At 51.6% G+C, this 22,209-nt stretch overlaps 7 protein-coding genes across 7 annotated transcripts; 6 read left to right on the forward strand and 1 right to left on the reverse strand.

Moving 5' to 3' along the window:
* Positions 1-1,811: 1,811 nt before the first annotated feature.
* PV08_09437 (uncharacterized protein) lies at positions 1,812-3,728 on the forward strand (the record flags this gene model as incomplete). Its single annotated transcript, XM_016383755.1, has 1 exon — positions 1,812-3,728. The coding sequence occupies one exon, from the start codon at positions 1,812-1,814 to the stop codon at positions 3,726-3,728; it is 1,917 nt and encodes a 638-aa protein (XP_016232378.1).
* A 729-nt stretch (positions 3,729-4,457) lies between these two features.
* PV08_09438 (uncharacterized protein) lies at positions 4,458-5,281 on the forward strand (the record flags this gene model as incomplete). The annotated part of the gene is made up of 3 exons (XM_016383756.1): positions 4,458-4,520; positions 4,570-4,807; positions 4,869-5,281. 3 exons carry the CDS (start codon positions 4,458-4,460, stop codon positions 5,279-5,281), a joined length of 714 nt encoding a protein of 237 aa, XP_016232379.1.
* Positions 5,282-5,714: 433 nt separating this feature from the next.
* On the forward strand, positions 5,715-7,286 carry PV08_09439 (uncharacterized protein; the record flags this gene model as incomplete). Its single annotated transcript, XM_016383757.1, has 1 exon — positions 5,715-7,286. The coding sequence occupies one exon, from the start codon at positions 5,715-5,717 to the stop codon at positions 7,284-7,286; it is 1,572 nt and encodes a 523-aa protein (XP_016232380.1).
* A 1,076-nt stretch (positions 7,287-8,362) lies between these two features.
* Positions 8,363-8,809, forward strand: PV08_09440 (uncharacterized protein; the record flags this gene model as incomplete). Its single annotated transcript, XM_016383758.1, has 1 exon — positions 8,363-8,809. The coding sequence occupies one exon, from the start codon at positions 8,363-8,365 to the stop codon at positions 8,807-8,809; it is 447 nt and encodes a 148-aa protein (XP_016232381.1).
* Positions 8,810-10,431: 1,622 nt separating this feature from the next.
* Positions 10,432-11,563, reverse strand: PV08_09441 (uncharacterized protein; the record flags this gene model as incomplete). Its single annotated transcript, XM_016383759.1, has 2 exons — positions 10,432-11,381; positions 11,437-11,563. The coding sequence occupies 2 exons, from the start codon at positions 11,561-11,563 to the stop codon at positions 10,432-10,434; spliced, it is 1,077 nt and encodes a 358-aa protein (XP_016232382.1).
* A 3,010-nt stretch (positions 11,564-14,573) lies between these two features.
* Positions 14,574-15,353, forward strand: PV08_09442 (uncharacterized protein; the record flags this gene model as incomplete). Its single annotated transcript, XM_016383760.1, has 1 exon — positions 14,574-15,353. One exon carries the CDS (start codon positions 14,574-14,576, stop codon positions 15,351-15,353), a length of 780 nt encoding a protein of 259 aa, XP_016232383.1.
* A 3,269-nt stretch (positions 15,354-18,622) lies between these two features.
* Positions 18,623-19,441, forward strand: PV08_09443 (uncharacterized protein; the record flags this gene model as incomplete). The annotated part of the gene is made up of 3 exons (XM_016383761.1): positions 18,623-18,733; positions 18,791-19,009; positions 19,070-19,441. The coding sequence occupies 3 exons, from the start codon at positions 18,623-18,625 to the stop codon at positions 19,439-19,441; spliced, it is 702 nt and encodes a 233-aa protein (XP_016232384.1).
* Between the last annotated feature and the right edge of the window lie 2,768 nt (positions 19,442-22,209).

Raw genomic sequence — 22,209 nt, forward strand, 5'->3', positions numbered from 1 at the left:
GAACGGATTCTGAAAACATTGGCCTCGTTGCTCGGGTCGGCCTCGCAACGACTTTGTGCCCGGAAGCTAGCCATAATCAAAACGTGGACTGTCTTTCCCTGGTCTCTTCCTGGGGATCCCTGGAAGGTCCTTCTCAAAGGATTCATAATAGGTACAGACAGTGGGCGCTTCAGGCGCAACTCGCTTTTTTGATCTCGAGTATTGCTCAGAGAGATATGCGTCGACTTGGTCAGACTTCCAGGCAAAGTGCATCCTTCAAGCGCGTCTTACACGCTCCATTCAGTTGTTGGCAGATCGGAAATTTTGCACATCGCCAATGCTCTTAGACGTTGCCGTTACATCAGTGGTCCGTGCGATATGGTTCGGAGTAAGAGCTCGGCACAGGGAAGCACCAGTTCTCTTCGCCGGTGTCTCGACACACATCAGCGGCGCCCGAGCGATCGCTCAGCCTTCCCCGTTTCCCGTTCATGCAGGAGTAACCGTGTTGTGGAATGGCAGTTTATCAAATTAGCCCTTGGCGGTGATGGTCGACATAAGAGGTTAGTGACATGGCTTCAACCATAAATCACGCCAATAAATACCTCAATTGATCCATGTCGGAGTATCGTATGTCCGCTCCGATATTCCAACAACGCGCCACGTTATTGTGAAGCATAAACATTAATTGCAGTTTCCCTATAATAGTTCTTCTAATAGTCTCTCTAGTAGTCCTCTTATTAGTTCTATTTTTCTCGCGGTAGGACAGGCTCTCACACAAGAAATTTGTCCTGTGTGAGCCTATTCGCTCAAGTGGAGTAGCCAACCAGACGACGTCGGCACTAATCGACGCCGTTGAAAGCCTAATAATGATCAATCTATCTCTAGGCACTTTTGGTGCCGAGAGAAGCACCGATATATAGCGCCAGCGCGAGTAGGAGGCATAGCGACGTCGAGAAAAGCATCAGGACGGCCCGAGCGTTGCACGTCACGCAGCCACCTCCGCGATGGCGTCTGTGGGCCCTTTCCAGAATATTGTATGGGACCTACATGCCGAGTGGGGTTCCTGCGAAGCACATCTTCCACTATTCCGAATACTTTGCCTGGATGTTATGAAGAGACACGTGGACATGAAGCGCCCATCGCCGATATGGGAGGTATGTTGTCAGGACCTTCGCTGAGAATAGCCCGGTAATGAGATAACTGATGCAACTATCGGACGGTTCTCTGTCACAACGACTTATCGCTTGAAGAGCGAAGAAATCCTCTCCACCGAAATCGCCTTCCCTCTGTGGGAAATATACTTCCAGCTATGCTAGGTAGCACGCTTCCTCATCTCGTCCTTTGCTTAGAGGATCTCGTGTCTCGCGACATATGTGCAAGGGCCAACTTTCTTGACACAGTATGCACGGCTCGGAATCCATCAGGACGTTCCAGACGACCAAGTCGCTCTCACACCTAATGATGTTGCCGCAGCACTGAGCCACCCCACCAGACTATTGACTCTGAATGCTTCGTTGCACCATCGTCTTGCTCCAAGCGACGAAACGGCTACCGGAGCCGAGTCGTTCCCTAGCACCTGTGGACCTAGTGTCTTCTTGAATGCACAGACTACATGTTCAGAAGCCATGTTGAGTTCACCACATGCAATCCAGGTAGATGCACAGAGCCCTCTGAGAAGGTACGAAGATATTTGCTGTCCGTTTGCTTGTGCACCAGATGCTCTTACTTTGACCACGCTGCTTCAGTACTCAGAAGGTGACTTTCGGGAAGCTCACTGCTCTGCTCACAGAAACGCTGGTTATATAAGAACGAAGCAGGTCTAAATCGCGAAGATGGCGACGCTAGACCAGGATCCATTTCGCGATCAAATTCTGACCGACTCGGAACAGTCAAGTGAAAGAGGAATCGAGGGAAAATCGAGCAGTCTTCGGAATGTCGACAGCGGCCATGGCCTGGATGAGAACATCAACAAGCAATCGGAAATTTGGCCTGAAACTGAGACTGGCACGAGCACTGAACGGACAAACTCTCTACCTCAACAGGCAGCCTCCACGACTATCGGCATCGGCATCGCCATCCCATATCCTTCGCAACCAGCTGGTGGAGCTCCGAACGCTGGCTACCAACACAGGCCTTTATCTTCCTTACATTCCTATCCTTTGATATCGGTTCCCCAGGCCTCAAGTTGCTCAGGCACCGTACAACCGGAGTTGAGTACACCCGCTGATGTCACCGGAGGAATTCTTCACAATCTCAACGTGCTCAAATTTTGGAGGCGACGAGAGGGCCCAAGAGAATCCCAAGACAGTGTCAAGGTCGAACGTTCCCTCTCGCCGGCGGAGATTCTCGAAGGAGTGAGGAGGGTAAACACCAAAGACGATTCCCGTCGTTGGGAGTCCGAAAAGTCGCCCAGAAATGATGCTGACTCTGGTATGCACCACCCTCTGCAACAGATCCAAAGTTCAATCAACCAACAGCTGCCCAAGGTGGAACCCAATTTTGGAGTCGGAGAAAAGCAGCCGGTCCAACCAGGGGTATACTTTCGATCTCGTCGAGTCAAGGCCAAGGACAGGGATGTTTCTTGGCTTCGCGAAAAGAAAGACCCTCGACAGAAGTGGCTCAGTATTATCCCTCTGGCTGGTCTCGTCTTGGGACTGTGCGTCTCAGCTGTCAACGTGTATGTTGGCTACAGAAATGTGCCTGTACACAAGTATTGCCTTATTTACGAGGACGATTTTAGGTCTCCACATCTCAACAAATCCATCTGGCTACAGGAGGTCCAGGTCGGGGGTTTCGGCAATGGTCAATTCGAGGAGACAACAGGCGACGGCGAAAACGTCTTCATTCAAGACCACATGCTTCACATCAAACCTACTCTTCAAAATGAGTATCTAATGACGCATAATGTTAGTCTAAATCTGTTAAACCGAGGAACTTGCACCACAACAGGTTGGGACAACTGCGTATCCGTGACGAATACCACAAATGGCACTGTGATCAATCCTGTTAAATCTGGTCGTATCAATACAAGTCCAGGAGCCAATATACGATTCGGCCGAATCGAGGTGCGGGCCAAATTACCTCAAGGGGACTGGCTCTGGCCCGGCATTTGGCTTTTCCCGACCAACTCAGTTTACGGCGTCTGGCCTGCTAGTGGAGAGATCGATATGGCGGAAAGTAGAGGGAACAACTGGACATATCCGCTCAGTGGCAATAATATTATCTCCTCGACCCTCCACTGGGGTCCAACCATGGCGAGTGATGGCTGGTGGCGAACATACAAAAAGCAAAAAGCACTCCATTCGACCTTTGCCGATGAGTTCCACACCTTTGGCTTGGAATGGACCCCCGACTATATGTACACCTACCTTGACAGCCGTCTGCTGCAGGTTCTCTACCACGGGCTCTCCAAGTCCTTTTGGGAGCTCGGAAGGTTTTCAACTCTGAGTCTTGACACCCCGGGTAACATTTGGGCAAACGGCACAAAAGCCGCGCCTTTCGACCAGAATTTCTTCCTCATCCTCGACGTGGCCGTCGGCGGGACGAACGGTTGGTTCGGCGACGGATTGGGCGGTAAACCGTGGGAGAACTCGAGTCCATTTGCAAGAAAGCAATTTTGGGACTCGAGAGACCAATGGTATCCTACTTGGCAGAATAGAAATGGCCCCTCTATGCAAGTCAAAAGCGTCAAGATCTGGCAGCTGCAAGGCTACAACGGCTGCGGTACGAATGCGAGGGAAATAGGTTAGCCTTCGTTTCCATGCAAGTGGAGTATTGCTGTTCAAGGTAGAGATGGTGTGAATCCTCGATGATACCGCCTAGGCTTGTGACGACCGTAGATAATCAAGAATGATGTCCCTACGCATGCAAGACCCTGGTTCACGGGGAAGTGTCCATGCGTACTTGTACCTCGTCCTCAGGAGAAAGGAGTCCGCGCGGGTTCTTTGTCAGCAGGAAACTCTTTGTTCCATCATAGAGAAACTATGCCTATCTAGGCATTTGCAAGGGTTGCTGGGTGCAAGTTGTACGTGAGTCGCAAATTCTCTCACCGCGTATTGACAAACCACATCTGCATATGGCACACGCTATGACCGAGCACAGAGAATCCTTCTCTTTATTGGCGTACCTGACCTCTGAACTCACCACCCAAAGGGGTATTCCGTATCTCCAGGGACTCCATGAAACCATTGTCTTTGGCACCATTGAGTCTCCCAACACTTGGCATATATCGAAGATGCCTCGATGCTCGAAACTCGTAGATGTAGCTCCGAAGCTTTTCAGTACGGACTTACCTGTTATAGACATCGCCAACAACAGTGCCACAGGTGCCAGGCTATAAAGAGGATCAGAATGCCATTGCAATCTACTAAACCATCATTCAAACAGTACTCCCAACGACTAATACACATCTCATCAGCAAACCCGAAGTCTTCCACAAGTACAGAACCCTGCAGGCCTCGTCCTGGTCACGATCAACAATGGCATCCGCAAAGCCTGCTGTCCTCATGGTCATCTCATCCCACGAGCCGGGATGGTATCTGGTAAGTGTTTACAGCCGCTTATTAGACAAGTAATCACCATATTTCACAGCCCGAATTGGCTCACCCGTTCGAAATTTTGGAACCCTCCTGCAGGATCACAATTGCCTCTTATCTTGGATCAAATGCGCCACCGGACCCAAAGTCGGTTGACGTCTTCAAGAACGATGAGATTTGCGCACGGTTCTACGAGACCAAGCAAGAACTCTGGAAGAACTCTGGGAAGCTCGAAGATTTCAAGGGAAGAGCAGATGAGTTTGACGTCATCTGCTTTATCGGAGGCTATGGTCGTAAGCATAGATTTTTTGTCGCATGCCGTCTGCCAGATGTGGCTGACCAGATTCATCACAGCCATGTTCGACGTAATTGACTCGAAAACCGCCGAGGAGGTGATTCTTGACTTCTACCATCAGAATAAGCTCCTCACTGGGGTCTGCCACGGCTCTGCCGCTTACGCGCACGTCAAGAACCCATCCAATGGGAAGTTTATCCTTGATGGTCACAAGATTGTTGGAGTGAGCAACAAAGAGTGCGAGCTGTTATTCCCATCCACCGGCATCGTGGAGCCATGGAGCGTGGAAACCGAGCTTGACAAGGCGACCGGCGGCAAATACGAAAAGGCGCAGAACCCCTTTGAAGGACATGTTGTGGTTAGCAAGAGCGCAGATGGACGAACCTTCATCACGGGCCAAAACCCAGCCAGCGGACTCGAACTGGGCAAAGCAATCTACGAAGAGCTTTTCGGCGTAAGCTATGGAGCTTGAGGGGTACTGCGTTGAGCCTGACGCCTCAAAGTCGCCTGCATTGTAGCTTGTTGCTCCCATACGGAGTACATAATGTGGCACTCTAGAGATGAATGAGAGTCCGATGTCGAGAGACGTTTTGACACCCTTGCAACTTCCCAACATGGCTTAGCCTCTGTCATTACATAATCCGATCTTCCCCGAGGGCAGACCCTGCTATCTTTCAGCCTCGCTGCATGTGTTTTTGCTTACGAAGAGACACGCCAGACTTGGTTTCCCTGATGGAATTTTCCACCTAGCTCGTTTCGCTCTGCATGAGCCTTCACACGAACCATTCATCTCGAGCTTTAGGGAGTGACGCAGCAACACCAAGATCAGGTTCGCTCATCGAGATCGTTTTTGTGGCCCCGGAACAGTCGCAGCTGAGTGGTTGTCAAAGGACCCCCAGGCCACTATGGCTAATGGTCAGGGTCGAAAAGATACCTCGCGACCGCCAATACTCTTCATCAATTCACAGACCGAGCTGCTAACCCCTCAGGCCCGGCGGCTTGCCAGACGACATGCGTCCTGGTGGGGACACAGGAGGTCCAGAGCAGGACAATCCGCCGACAAACCAACCTTGACCTCCCTCTCCACTCCGACTTCCGCTGGTCACAGCCATACTCCCTCTTCCTCGGACAATTCTTGCGGCTCTCTATGTCAGAGGTCACCCCCAGTTGTAGGTCTCTCCTCGCCTAGGCAAGCTGCGCCGCTTGACTGTTACTTGGGCTCTACCCACGATGCCTTTCATATCCTTCCTCAATTATCCATCCCGAGCGACGACTCTAATTACCTTTCCTCCCTCAAGCATGACATGCACCTGTTCTTTGGAGAGGCCTTTGTCCGAAACACCATCTTACGGAGTGGTGACTGCTGCGAGAGCAGATATGCCGGCTGCCTACTCCTCTACTCTACCTATCGGCACGCAGTGACTGGCCACGGCTCGCGTGCTAGCCTGCTGTCACTGAAGGGAATAGTGATCAGGAAAGTCAACTCTGCCCTGGCGAAGCCAGGCCAGGCTACCACTCTCGACAACATGATTGCAATTATGAGTTTGGGAGTTCCCATGGTGTGCCAAGTCACGGCGTCCAGCGCGGATGAAACGACGCAATCGCAGTCGCTGGCGCGGTCATCGCTGGACAATGTTTCCGATCAATTGCCTCCCACACGTGGAGGAGCACTTGGAGAGAAGATTGCTCGGGAATATGACATGCATTACAGGGCTATTACAAAACTCATGCGCATGCAAGAAGATCCTGCCTGGCTCGTGACCACAGACGGACGGTATATCTTCTTGACCAAGGTTCTATCATACGCCCATTGGATGTTGGCCAATTCGGAGGAGACTCAAGAGAGCTGGTCCAAGATCCTCCAAAAGTTCGAGCTACACTCCAGCAAGGCTCCCGCACAAACGGGATGGCTTTCACCTCTATACTGTCCAAATGTGGCGTTGTGGCGGATGGCTCTTGGTGCTGAAATGCCACCAAAGGTTACGCGTCTCCTTCTTAGCTTTCAAACCTGGTACAGACTTTATCGAAGTGGCGAGGACGTTGCTGCCCATACTGCATCTATGAGAGTTCTACTACAACAAGACCGGTTGGAAATAGATGTGAGCAATGAATCATATGTGGAATCACTTAGCTGCCACCAGGAGGGTGAATTAAGATACGAGGCATGCTGTATCGTCATCAGCCTGATGATCGAAGCAGAGGGCGACGGTTGCTCTATATCCCAAGCGGCTCCTCTCGTGCCCAAGTCCAGAGCACTAAGTCACATACTTCGCCGCACCGATTTGGCACATCTATGGGGTCGATGCCCCGGTGTCTTGTACTGGGTCATACTCATCTGTCACATGGTGGTGAAACAAGACCTGGAACATCGAATTTCAACAATGGTGCTCGCACATTTCACCCAGACTTTGGCAGCTTCGGATATCCCACTTCCGGTGGCTATCCAACCAATCAAGGAGTTGTTGGCGTTTCCTTGAGAGCATAGGATTTGACCACCAATCGTTTTCGCGGTTACAAGAGATTGGTAGGTTCTCTGATCAGAGGCAGACCTGATTAGCGATGCCGGCCACGATGCCGGCCGCAGCAACACCTCCATCAGGTGTCTTGAGGAAAGACCTGGAAGTCCTGGATTTGATGGTCCGATCGCCGCCATGTAGACAGGAATTGGAACGAATGTCACACGATTCTCCAGGGACTGGCTTATTGTTATCGTCGCATTCAAGAGCAATTCATGCCGACAAACGGGCCACTACTGGCCATATACTTCAGCCAACGTCCTGTCAGACATGTGCCACCACCGTTATCTGCGTATTCAGCCTCAACCTCTGCAGCACGGATGGTGATTATGGCTGACGTGGTAAGCAGCAGATTCTGTGACGAACTCAGATTCGGCCTTTTGCTCGCCAGCCTTGACCCCAGCTACAACTTCCCCGCCTTTCTATTTGTCGCCACCCACCAGTTACGATTTCTTTTCCCGAGTATTGCGGCGCCACTTGTCACCTACTGGCTGGCAGTAATGCAAGCCGGAACCTTCGCTCCTTCTCATCCATCGAACGGTCCAGCTCAGCCTTGATACGATGCGGGGTGGCACCATCAAGGAGCGTGACCACTCTCTGAGGCTGGACCATGTCAGGCATGCTGGCTCACATTGAAGGCAAAATCTAGCGACGGTGACTAGGAGGCGAGAAAATGGTTTAAAAGCTGCGCACATGATGCCCATACTTTTTGTCGTGTCACTGAACAACCAGCTCCTCAACAGACACCCATCTCTATTCCTGCGGAATAGCACCCTTCGACATCAGTCACGTCGACCGCTCGTTGCATGCGTGTCTCCTTTCTCTTAATCGCGGCGAGAATTCATCCTATACTGGATCATTCTAACATACCATCACGTACGAACGCTGGGTTACAAGCTGTGGAACTTTTCGAATCAATTTGACCTGCATCGAAACAGAGCAACTACACTACTATTTATCCTTTAGTGCTGCTGCGCAAGTTTCCTGCAAGGACAGCCGTCTTTTTCATTTGGACTATTTCTCTCTGAACGTCCAATATGTCTGGCGCATTCACCATGCCGCACGCCCTGACCGGCGGAGCAGGATACAAGGCCAACGCGACGTACGACGACTTCCTCCGCCGCCACAGCGGCTTCTACCGACGTCACAGCGCGGCCTCGAACGCCATGGAAAGCGACCGGCGTGCGTCGCAGGCTTCGCTTGACGCCAACGCCGCGGCGGCCGCGCAGGCCGTCCAAAACGTCGCGGACGACAAGGCGAACGGGAACCGTCGTGCATCTGTCACCGTCGCAGGAGGCGGCTCCGCCACTGCAAACGCGAGGAAGGGCAGTGTCGCCGTCGCCAGCGACGTCACCAGGAAAGACAGCATCTTCGGTTTAGAGCCCACGGGTGGCACGAGGATGTCGGAAGAGCGACGACCTTCGACTTCCCTGGCCAGCGATCTGTATCATAAGATGAAGGGCGACGGGAAGAATAGTCATTGAGGCTGTTTTGATTGATCTATCTTCAGCCTAGTACTAGTAAGAATACGAGTACACGTACAGGAACAACAGGTACGGAGTATGGGGTCTACTAAGGAGGGTTTCCAACGGGCCTGGGGAGGGGAAGGAGGAGGATGACGATGACGATGATGGTAATGAGGACGACGACGACTATGACGAAGAACGGGAATAAGAGGAGTTGTAGCTCTGTGGGTTCCTTTTCGGGTACTTGATGAGGACGGCGGTACATCAGGATAGTAGTTAGTGTTGCGCCGGCGCTTTTTGTCTGATAATTGACGACCTACCTTGGGTCCCTGTAGTCGGTTGGTTATTCCACACACTCTCTCTCTCTCTCTCTCTCTCTCTCTCTCTCCCCGGTACTCAATATGGGTTGTTTGACTCTCGAATAGTTTGTCGTTCAGGTGGCTGTTTGTTTGTCTCCCTAAGCTCTGAGTCAGGTATATGATGCTTGATAGGTAGACAGTTGGCGACAGGACGGACCAGTTTGCACTTGGGATCATTCACACATTTTTCTCTTTATCTACATGCCTTACCTCAGGCAGGCAGGCAGCCAGGTACATACCTACCTTTCCTACTTTCCGACATTGGGTGTACGATTGATTTTGTGATGTCTGGGACCATCTGATGATTGTGATTTGATTTGATCTGCTGTGATCTGCTCTACTCTGCTATGGATCTGCCATGATCTGCTGTGATCTGCCTTGCCCTGCCCTGCTCTGCTCTGCTCTGCTCTGCTCTGCTCGGACGTGAAAGGGGCGAATCGAGGGTACGTAAAAAGTGTGAAAACGCACACTGAAAACGCACAAACGTTCGTCGTGTCCGAGAACATTGAGGACCTCGAATCAACCACCACCGTCCGAGGAGAAACTACCTTCTTCTTTCCTTTTTCCCTCCTTTCTCCACCTGGCAGACTGGACACAAAACAATACGGCTTTCTTCCTGGAACCTGACTGCTTTGCTTATAGAGATATCTGCGGTCGGGCGGGCATCTGTCATCAGCAACCCCGGTCGACCGGTCGAACAGGGGAAAGAGAACAAAAAATAAAAAACAGCGAACCCCATTATGCTCCGTCGTAATATTCAGCCCATCAATTCAATCAGTCTCTCTCTTTGTCTCGGACCTAAGCAGACAAGCAGAAAAAGAAAAGAGAAATCATGTACAAGGTGTGCCATTCTGCTTTTGACTCCTGAGATCGAGTTCATTGTTTGCCACCTCGGTCGGACAGTTCTTGCTCTGGTGGGATGTAGTTACACAGCAGCCCACGAGGATACCAACTATTTCGTGCTGTGCGCCACCAATATCCTGACTTCCAATTGGAAATGAAAAACATGCGGTGATCCGCCCATAAATCAGCCCCTTTCGCCAGCGCTGCCGAGAAAGTGATGATAGTGGAGATAAGTCGTTGTCGAGTGACAGTGTGAAGACCAGCCTCCCGGAAAAGAAGAGTCACCCATACCGCAGATCCGAAGCATACGTTAAACATTGTGCAAGGATGATGGACATGGATTTGGTCATCTTGTTCAATGATTAGAAATTCGTAATTCGCGCCGCCCGGAGGTAATAGCGTGAAAGAAAGCGGCAAGAAAGCTTTTGGTAGCCAGCACTACAAAACAAGCCGTTGAAGGTTCTTTTGGATTAAGATATCCTGCACATCTTCCATGGTGGCCTTGAGAAGGTTGGTATCGGTGGCGTTGGTGAAGTGGATGTAGATTTCTCGATCACTGTTTTTGTTGATGGACTTAAAACGGTTGGCAAAGAATTGTTTCGATGCCTCCTCATCGCCCTCTTTTCCAGTGTAGTCCGGGAAATGGGCCGAGAGGGGCGAAACAGGTAACTTTTCGCGGAAAAGGTCGATCTTGTTGAGAAACAAAATGATTGGCTTGTCTTTGAACCACTCGCCGTTAACAAGAGATTCGAACAGCATTAGAGCTTCATGCATTTGATTGGCGTTCACATCTTCCACCAGGCATTGGTCATATCCAGACAGAGCTGCCATGAAAAGCAAGCACTGAACACCATCGAAACAATGGATCCATTTCTTACGTTCTGATCTTTGACCTCCGACGTCCATCATTCGGAATGTCAATTCGCGCAGCTCGAAGACAGTCTCGGTAATTCCCGTGGTGCGAAGTCGTGCGTGCAACATGTCCTGGTCATTCGGTGTCCAACCTGGTTCGAACATTCGATCGATGTTCTGGAAGTAGAAGTTGAGGTTATCATGTAGTGCGAATTCGTGTCCTTTAGCAACGGCCTTTTGTACTCCTGCATCTTTCCACAGAGTCACCATTGCTTCTTTGACTCTTTTGTCCCTAAATGCTTCATGAGCATCGACATCGGAATCGATGCTCTCGAGAAACTCGGCGTGGGCTTCATTGGCCTCGTCCTCGAACTCAATCTTCTCGTCTTGCATGATTTCATACAGGACGCGGAATGCAACGACCACATTGGAGTAAATGACCGCTCGCACTTGTACTCTTTCATCTTCTTGGAAGCCGTTCGAGTGGATTATGCGCATCTGTTTGATGATTGTGGATTTGCCGGATTCGCCGGCTCCTATGTGTATAGTCAATATCGTCCAAGCTAGGGTTGCGCCTGTTGGGTATCATACCTAACAATAAGATTTTGACGGTGCGAGATTCAGCCTTCCGGTCATGGCGCAACTGACGCTCAATCCTGGCATTCCGCTGTGACGCTTCTTTTTCCTGAGGGTCGATCTTCGACCCGGTGCACCCCATCTTTTGAGCCGCGTCACAACAGGGTTCCCCAAACAGCGGCACTCAGAATATGTGTGGAAAAGTCGTATTCAACGTCTAACGGAAGACTATTGTGTTTAGTCTTCTCTCATGTTCACTCAACAAGCGCAAAGGCGTTGTATGCGGATGGTCGTCGATGGCTTCAGGTTAGAACCAGCAGCCGAATTCGTGTCGCTCGAAGAAAGGCAGGGAGGGAAACTGCTGGAGGTCGCTCGTCAGCTAGTAGCTCAGATGCTGGGGAATTGAGCCGAACCTGTGATGAGTGCACACCCTGTCTCCGGCTTTGAGAGGCACAGCGCGGTGCTTGTCGATGTCTCGATGGTCTGGGGGTATAGCTCGATAGAGGCAACGAGACAGGGAGTAGCCGTGGTCAGAGTCGGGAAAAGAGAGATGCTGGGATGGAGAACTGCGGTGGAATGGTAGCACTCGTTATTCACCGCGATTGACACAAGGTCAAGCTATGAATGGCCGGGGGAAGAGCAGGACCCAGTGTCTTTTTGGAGGCGGTGGTAAGAGCCGTCGATGGCGAGCGAGTCAGAGGCAGAGAAGGGGCCAGCTTGACTGACAGGAATGGGAGCACGGCGGAGTCTGGCACAGTCTATCCAGGTACTTGCAGAGCCTAGAGAGCCTCCAAGGACCCTAAAGACACGGCTAGTAGGGGACAGCCATGCGCCGGCGACGCCGCAATGCACAGGGATCGACAGCCATCTCCGCAGAGGAACAAAAGGGGCTGCTTGTCGAGTGGCAGGAGGCCGGCGAGGTTGCGATGGTTATTTGTGTCTGTGTCCTGTGAGGCTGTTGTCATCCATCACAGGTACCGGGTCTGAGGTCTCTACAGCGTCCTATGGTCTATGCCCTTCCCCATCCCCAGCCTGTGTAACTCATCTCATTGTGCTCCGTATCAATTGTGATCTGCGCCCGCTATCGCTGCCAAACAGCGCTAGACCCGAGACGCACTAGCGTGGAACTGGAATGCACGTGTTCTGCACATGTGTTTCCCACTGGAATTTTCCCCTATTTCTCCCCTTGTTGATTGTGCTACGTGACACCTTTTACGCCCTGAGAGCCTTCGATGATTGCAGTACCTGTGCCTGTCGCTCCCAAATTCTAATATTCATATTGCTTTGAGTGAGTCCTTTAGGGTTGCAGACCTCGGAAACGCCGGCGTCGGGCTGTCATGATACCCACCTCGCATCGTGCAAACCACCGGCGGAAGTCTATTGTACTCTGCACTCAGTGAAGTACACCACCATTGGGTTGCGAGATCGCCTGATCTGTCCGCCTACCGGCCCTCAGTTCCTCCATAATCCGTCTATTATCCCGTCCTCGCCCCCCTGGCCGGCTGGCTGGCTGCCTGGCAAGGGAAGCGGTTGTTCTCTGTGGCGTTTCGCCCTCGCCTCATGGCCCGTGCCGTGACCACGGCGGCAGGCGCGGTCCCTTGAAACATATCGTTAATTCACTTTCTCCCCCACTGATGGGGCCGTGATGAGACTCAGGAGTTTACACAGCTTTTTCGCCCCGATATGAGATCTTCCATACGTGGAACGAATACTTGATTCACAAGTTTCCAACAAGATGATCAACTATTGTATGGGGAGTCCAGGCTGTCATTGACCAGAGCCTGGCCCTGAATACAAGGTATCCCAACTTATCCCTGCTTCAGCAGGGGCTAAATATGCAAATGCCTGTCGCCTCGTGGCACTCTCAGATCCGTCCATTGTCGAAACCCGCCAAGCGTGTGTCCATGGTCGCAGATCTCAGGGTTGACAGAGGCAAGCCAATCCAATCAACTTCTCGTCATACGAGCGGAGCAATGCAGAGAACAAGGCAAGTTCTTGAAGGATGTCCATGACACATGTCCAAAGATCTTCATGTTCTTCCATAGCGACTAACGTGTATCGCGAAGGTCCAATACCATCGTGTCACATCAAAAGCACACAGTTGGCACAAAAACATGTGAATCCACTCGGCTACACATCGCTCTCCACGTCCAACTCTTCCTTTGATAGACGCGTCGGGGTCATTTGAATCATAAAACTGGCTGAGCCAAGCACTGCGCAACACTCACGCCACATATACGGAGTACTTCCTCCTATTTTGCGTTCAAATTTCTCCCACTTGATCTTCCCATTGTTTGTTTACCCGGCTGAAATCGGCGCGGTATGTCATTGTCCGCCCTATTCGGTACTGACTATCCAGGCCAGATCCTATGGCATCTGCAGCCATTGAACGTCAAGCTCACCCCTGTCAAACGATGATGACGGGATGATTCGACTTTTCTTTCCTTCGTGACGATCGAGGTCGAGTACTTTCGGGCTGGTTTAGCAGCGGCCATATATGCCTAAGTGAAGGTGACAGGGTGGTGCGCAACCGATTCCATCTGTCAAATGATTTAGTAGCCTCCTCGCTTACGAGGTGGTCTCAAGATCGGATGACCGAAACCAACGTCTACACACCCCATGGTATCAAATGAAGTTATCTGTATCCGACTACTTTCCACACTAGCTAGTACCTAAATAGGGTCGATCTCAAAAGCCGGTCAACTCTTGTCCGAGTCTGCCGAAATCCCTCTACTCGACTCTACACTGACTAGCTCCGTTTTCAGTTTCCGAGTACGAACTGATCGTCTCAAGTGCCGTGTCTACTTGATGATACAACAGACGCCGATTAGCTCCCCTCCTCGACCCCAAAATGCAATTGTCATGAGAGTTGACTTTAAAAATAGAATGTAGTCCTCGCTGACTGCGCGCCCTGGCTTCCATAGAGGTGGTATGCAAGTTGCAGCAATGGCGATTTCTCGAGAGGAAGGGCGCATGTGACCAACATGCCTGTTCGCTTGGGTTCGCTTGGGACTCTGAGAGCTTACTGTGAGGGCAGTATATTAGGGAGATTATTGTTCGACACGGACATACGCATCTCTATCATCTCATATGGTTTCGAAGTTCACAAACCACCAACCGCCAAGCGCGCTGCCCGCAAAGTCCTCTGAACCATGGCCAGCAAAAGCAAAGACATGCGAGATCTCCCCATCGACGAATCCGTCACCTTTCGACCTACGAGGATCCTCTATCTTCGTACATTGGCTGCGACGAACCAGCATTCCGAAATCCTCGATCTCACAGCCCGGCTACATGCGCTATTCCACGAAGACATTACGCCGGAGTTCCAGGAGTTGGCCCAATCGACTCTGCGCGCGAACCCGGTCTTTCCACCAGTGTGGGCTATCAACGGAGAAGCAAAGTTTGTGGCGTCGCATCTCACTGTTGTTGATACACCTTCATCCACAGCAGAAAGAGAGCCTGGAATGGAGACTAGTTCATCCATAGCTGAGATCCGCACGCACCTCCTGAACTTCGGCACCGTGCATATCATCTTCCCTGCAGGCTCGACGCACAGTGTGCACGAGATCAAGGTTGAGCCGCTATCGCATCGCTCGCGCGCACAGATGTTCACCAAGGACAGCGTGGCGTATGTTTGGGATACCTCGTCACACGCTCCATCATCTCGCGCATCGGCGTCGGGTTTCTCCAAGGACTCCACGTTCTGGGGTAAGCCTATGGCGTTGAGTGGGCGGCTGTCACTGTGCAAGGCTGTGGCGGGGAAGCGATTCGAGGTTGGGCGCTATGAGAGTGCGAGTGGAAAGTTTGAGCTGGGTGGCTTGCTGGTGGTGGACGATCGAGAGGTTGATATACTTGTTGCTGCGTTGACACTTGTCGCGGTCCTCGGACAGAACGATTCTTTTTTGGCACCAGGTCTGGATTTGAAAGGCTGATAAGTTGATCTTGATCTGAGGACTTCAGTTATATACGCTGTGTGGTTGACTATTTCCTTTCTGCGGAGATACATGGACTGTTATCAGCCAATCGAGTATTGCGGACTTAGGAAAGTCTCCTGTTCATAGACAGCAAGTTAAAGGCGCTCTGCCAGAAGCATGTTGTGCGACTCTGTCGTTGTGGAGGCTGAGATGGTGGATCTGACTCTGGTGGCTTTATGCCGAGTCTACGAGCGGCATGGGAGACGAATTTCAGTGCCTCCATCTCCTAGTCTGGACTGTCCAGCTCGAAACCGATTTGCATACAAAGGCAATCCCTTTCCAAAAACATGGCTCATTGCGCAATGGTCTGAAAGGAGATGGAGGGAAGCCACGTTCATGTTCACGTCGAGTCCTAGTATGCGTTTTAAGACTCTTATCGATCGTGAGATAGATGAACAACTGTTGGTTCTTGGGCCTCAACAACTGGAGCAGCAGGGCCCGGTTGTAGCTGCTCTTATCCTGAAAGGTTGAGGTTCTGTCTTGGAGGGGTTTGGTCGTACTTGAGCAGCAGATGGAGATGAAGATTCAGGGCTGTAGGACAGTTCTGGTAGAGGTGGGTGGATGATGGACTGGGCAAGCATCATCATGTTGTCTGTGCCTGCAGGTATTAGGTAAGAACGAGCCCTGGGGATGCCTCTTCCTCAATTACCAGATGCCATACGATAAAAGGCTACCTGGGACTTGGTGGAAGTACTGAATTCGTGAGCGCCCTCTGCCGTGAACAAGGGCTGCGGCATATGGACGCTTTGGCGCAATCCGAGTGCCAAAGATTCCCGATCATCTCCAATTGGCGAACTTCTGATGAAACCTTACAGGTCCGAATTCTTTGGCATTTCCATTCTTTGGTGTTCATCAGGTATGACCCCTCCTGCAGCGACAACACAATTTCTCTCTATGGGAGTAAGGAAGACTCTGCCCACATTCTGCAACGCCGAAACATGCTCGCACGACTTACGGACTTGAATGTCAGCATCAATGTCGCAAGTGCATTCGACAACGTGTCTAGGCTTCTAGAAACTGGGCAATTTTGGCCCAGGGCTGAACCGGTGACAATCAGGGTCTCGAGATGGGGAACCGTTGACTAGCGGACAAACGATCTACAGGGTCTCTACAGATATTTGTTTTTGTCCTTTCGCAGACTGACCCTTTCTTCAATGGTGATGAGCTCCGTCTGCCTATCTCTTACTACACCCAGTACAAACTTCGCCGACACACCAAAGGATACAACGGATAAGGCGGCATATTCTGAGACAGCGAAGGCCTCGCGTCACACGAAACGATCAAAACCAACCCGGCAGGCAAAAAGCCGTAGGTGCAGCTAGAAGGGCGACGATGGCCTAGGACCAACATGAAGGGCCCCCGTATGGAGTACAATTCTATCTCCTGGCCGCGTTGCAAGGCAATATCAATGAATAGTAGCAGTTCCACTTGGCAACTGCCTCTTCGAGAGAACACACGGACACTGCCAACTGCCCTTCTGAGAGAAGACATGGACCCTGCCAACAATTGTACCATCCCTATGGAGCATCCCAGACCACCATCAACTTCCAGAACTTTTACACTAGCTTGTGGACGTGGTCAATCGACGCGCTTACTGCAAAAGGAATGTGTCCTGCTTGGCGCATCTTTGGGTCGACTTTTCAGCCTCTCGCCGGCCGAGCTGCAGACAGACACATGACTATCCCATGGCCGTACACGAACGCCTCGGGGCGCAAAAGACCCATGTCGACTGCAGAGTTCTCCATTGGTCCCAAGCCCGTATTTTTTTTTTCGTGCAGGTCCGCTAAGGATCGCGCAAAGAGCAAATTGCGTCCGAAGTTTCCCATTGCTATATCGAGTCAAGCGGGTTGGAATATCCGTCTACCATGATTCATCTGCTGCGCGAACGCCATTGCACCATGACCGGTTTTCCGCATAGCACTTAAAAACGCCACAAACTGCCGCTTAAGGAAAGTGCCAGGGGGTGTGAACATACTTTATCGAACCGACCAGTCGGCAGCGAGCAGGCCGTGGACTGGTTGCATCCCAAGTGCGTCTGGCGCTGCACTACGCTGCCAAGGCGTATCGGTAAGCAGAAATCGTATTACATGATCAAGGCACAAATCCCTGGATCCCTGAGCCATCATAATTGGACGAGACGGATCCGCCTAGGTCTGCCTCAAGTCTGTGCAGCGAGGGCCGTGGTGCTTCCGTACGGATACCCCTCTCCCTATCCAAGGACAAGAGTACGTACCCGGACTCCGCTCAGTCGTTGAGGACTCGAGGAGTGCCTATTTTGCAGGTCAACGATCGAGTCTGTCTTCTTGCGACTAATTTGCCGCCGAGCGAATTTACCCGGAGACACTTCACTCAACGCAGTTCACTCAGCAGATTGGCGTATCTCCTAGTGCGGGTAACAACCGGCAATTGTCCGATGTTGCACAGGAGCTAAGGAGCCATCGATCTCCTGCCCAGTCTCATTTGGCGTTAGAGCAGTTTCCTAGTCGGGCGAAGTATAGCCACGTCTGCATTTTTCTCAGGCGTTTCCCCCCTCTGAGTCCACGGAGCAGCCGCCAATATTGGTTTCATATTGTGCGGTAGCCCCGCGTTGACAATACGAAGATTGCTGGCAGTGGCAGGCTAGTGGGCGCGGCCTGGATAGGTCGAAACCTTACCCTGAATACGCCTTCATCCGCAGACTCTTTTTCCCCAATACCCTGTACTCGTGCCGGTGGTCCCCTCCGGGTCTGGTGCTGACCATGGGCCTGGGGCCAGTGCTTCTGCCCTTTCTACGATAGTAGAGCCTTGACCTGCCAGGACCTCGCATGCGCCAATCAGGTTCGCATCTCAGACTACCCTACACAGTTTGGTGCGCGACCATTTAGCGTGGAGCCTTCCCGGTCCATCCATTTTCCCGTCGGTCAACACAATGCTTGCGCACGACACCGTTGGTGAGTCTGCAACGGTTGCAGCAATGGCTGAACAAACCCCCGTCAGAAGCTAGCGTTGGCAGATCCAGGGTAGCCTCACGGAGCTACTCATAGCGTCGATAATGGCTGACAGTGTCGAGATCCCGTCGCTAGAGAATTGACCATGCTGAAATACCCTACACATTCCTCTTCACCCTGAATGATCCAACGCTTACTCAACTCACAAGATCTTCATAGCCGTGAGACCTGATTCCACGATAAAGACACCGACTACCGCTTCGATTTTGAGTGGCATCGCTACTCCAGAACGATTTCAATATGGACTTTGGTTTTGTCAGCTCACCTTCACAATCACCGAGTCAGTCACTCTTTGCAGCGGGACCCTACTTCGACAGTACTTCTGAGGGCTCAAGCCCCGACTCGCCACATGTAAGTGAACTCATGTAGCCCGTGGATTCGGACGTGCCATTGACCAATGCAATTCAGCAAATGAGTCAAATCATGTTCAACTCTGCTTCTATGCAGTACGACATGTTCCGATATCCAGCATCTTCGTCAAATTACTATTCGACCACGCAAACAACTCAGATCCCTGTAGACTACAGCAACTCGGACTCACTGGACCAGAGTGACCGACGGCGAAGGCGCAGAGGAAGTACGTCAGCTCCCGCCAAGGAAAAGGAGACCATCCCAAACATGCACTTGGTGAGTTTCGCGTTCCAAGCGGTTATGGCACACAGTCATCTTTACTAACTACTCTCACAGAGAAGACGCGCTCAAAATCGAGCATCCCAGAGAGCATTTAGAGAACGCAAGGAGAAGCACGTCAAAGGTCTGGAACGCCAGCTAGAGGATCTCCACGAGAAGCACCAGGACCTCCTGCAGTCGTATACCCGTCAAGCAGACGAGGTAGGCCGTCTCACTGGCCGGATCTCGGAGCTCAATGCCGAGCTCAATGCCCTCCGCGCGTGTCAAGATCAGTCGTTCAGTGAGATGTTGATGCCTGACAAGTTCGACAAGTTCGATGCCTTCTCATCAACGGGCATTCTTTACCATCCCTCAGACTCGTACTTTGACAAGAATGCTCCTGATCTCAATTCTGAGTTCGCCCTGCATTCATTTGAAGATTCATTGTAACAACAATACGAGATCCACACGAAACCGGAATTTTTCCTCTTGAATTTGGGACTTCGACTATTATCTATGGCGTTTCAACCAGAAGGGCAGCGAGATACCAACCTTCACAGGTACGATTGTGATCGTTTTGATTGTGCACTTTTAGCGAAGGTGGGATGCGCTGCATCGAGGATGTGGGTGGTGCTTTGTCCTTGGGAGTTGCGACCTCCCATGAGTATGTGCATGTGATGTGCTGGGGATTATTGAACAGGAACACTTATTTTGCATACTCTTCCCACGTATGAAGGTTTTCATGATGTTGATGAATATCTTGGCTTGTCTGAAAGGAAAAAGCCCGTCCATGTGGCTGAACTATGGAAAAGAACGTAATCAGATACGGAGCTTAGTACGGAGTACAATAGCACATTTCCAACCAAGATCTGCCTAAGAGCGATCCGTTACTGAGCAACCATGAAATCGTCCTGCAACAAAAGTCGACTGGCGGGCCTGTTAACCCTTTTCTGGTATTGTACCTCTGCAAAGGGGTTTCCGGTGAGCTCTTCCAACACCGCCGCCCGGTACTGGATGGGCTGTAGTTGACATGGTGACATTTGCCAGCCAACTGCCGCGATCCGAACTGCGCTGAAGTTAAGATGCAGGCCCACAGGCCCTGACTGTCAATCGGCCGATCTATAGACTGATAGCAGGACTCCGTATCTTGGGCTGGGAAGGCGGCGGTTGGTGGCTGGCATCGGATCAATTCATCTGCTTGTACATGTACGAGTGCCGGGGGCCCTCTAATGCAATGTTATTGCTCCCTCTGGATACTTGGCGAGTCTCTAGAATATTCTCTGAGCGGAGCGGAGCCAGACATGTTACAGGTACATCTTCACATAAGCAGCTCAACATTACAACACGGCGTCACCACCACCACCACCACCACCACCACCACCACCACCACCACGTATGGAGGGCATTTCAGACAGAAATCGACCTTGCTTGGGCTCATGATGTAGATTGCTTCTCGTAGCCTGCAGAATAAGACGTGATTCTGCACGGGCGTCCAACAGCCGTCACTGCCATACGAGTAGTGACTTGTTACCGAGAAGGGACTTTGATGAGTGGTCTGTCTGTATCCTTGACCAACCGAAAACCGATGCGAGACATCCCAAGTAATCGCTAATACGGTCAGCAACCAGCAAACCCTCCCCGGACAACACGTGGCTTGAGCACTGCGCTCCACAGTCGTGAGTAACGGTGCATACAGAGAAATAAAATCCGCATTGGGAAAGAGCCCCATCCGTCCATTCGCCTGGCGAATCGTCTGCTGCATCTTACATCTCCGACCCCTGCTGTGCCTTCGGGAGGTGGTCAGTCAGCCTGCATCACATCCGTCGTTTTCCCTGGTGCTCTGTAGATCAGTCCAAGCGAGGGGCCGCTCGCCGGGTGACGTTGCACAAGCGCTACAATAGGTGACATTTTCGGTAATGCAGTTTCTTGTTTGAGACGTCCAGGATTGATGGTGAGAACTCGTCTCGAAACCTACCCACCGTCGAAGCACGAACCATTCAACCCCTGCACTCACGGACTTCCAAGCTCACTATGCGAATTTTGGCGAACTTGGGACGACTTTCGCCCGTGCTTCGCAATTCGAAGGCTTCACCTTGCCCTTCATACCAGAACCTTTGCCTCGAGATGTGCTAGGCGGAGTTCATATCGACCTCGAGACTGGCTAACATGATGTTACAACCCGGTATCATACCCCGGAGTAGCCCACAGATCGTCTGAAGACCTGCACTATGATCAACAGCCACATCAAGCCCATCGCAATTGAGACCTATCAAGTAAACGTTGGCTTTCCGTGGCTTCCCATTAGTGCTGTTCATTCTTCGTTGAGGCTCCGTGCTTCGACCGCGACGGAGGACGAGTAGCGCTTAACCCTGTCTTGCGAGGCCACCGCATTCCTCTCAGAGGTGAGCTATCGTGCCGTGGTGATGAGACGCCGTATTTTATCTCTGCGCCGAGGGCACTTCCAACGAAAAGGGAAACAATGCTCTTCGAACTGACTCGCACACGCTTACAGCCAAGAACCCCGAGTCTTGGTAAATCTTTGGCAAAGTCGCACAGTTGCGACATCACACCCAGAAGGCATTTGAAGACGCTTTCAACGGTGGGAGCACTAGGGTGCGCAGTGTTCAACAGAAGACAAAGCACGGTGTGACAAAACACCCATCGATCACTGCTACGGTGGCATCCGTGAAGCACCGAGGGAAGCACACGAGGGCTTTGCGAGACTGCGAAGGAATATCACGGTGAGCCATCGATGTCACCATGCAGATTTGCTGGGTCTGTACAAGGGGGATGGGTCTCTGCTCCTCGTGGGCGATGGAGGATCCTCGCCTCGCCTGCATGCCAGACTCTGGGCCAGCAAGTCATTTAGCCGGGAGATTCCGCGATTCGGGTGACTGACATAAGCAATGAGTCAGCCATATGTGGCAGCCACAGCCACAGCTTCTCCAGCCACAACCATAGCCACAGCCACACGTCCCTGGATTTGGGGTCACCAGCCTCGTGTGGCTGTTGAGTCCCCCATGGAGGAATGTAAACATGTGCACCGAGCTCAATAAACACCACCGCCATCGTGTTGGTCCATAAACAAATCGACCTCGCGCCAACAGGCTTACGTGAAATGCAGATCCAGAGTCTTGTCTGTTGCAAAATGGGCGGAAACATCACTTGAACGTAGGGCGAACGACGCGTGACTCTTGGTCACATACTCGATACACCAC

The sequence above is a fragment of the Exophiala spinifera genome (genome assembly GCF_000836115.1).
Source record: "Exophiala spinifera strain CBS 89968 unplaced genomic scaffold supercont1.7, whole genome shotgun sequence".
Lineage (NCBI taxonomy): Eukaryota > Fungi > Ascomycota > Eurotiomycetes > Chaetothyriales > Herpotrichiellaceae > Exophiala > Exophiala spinifera.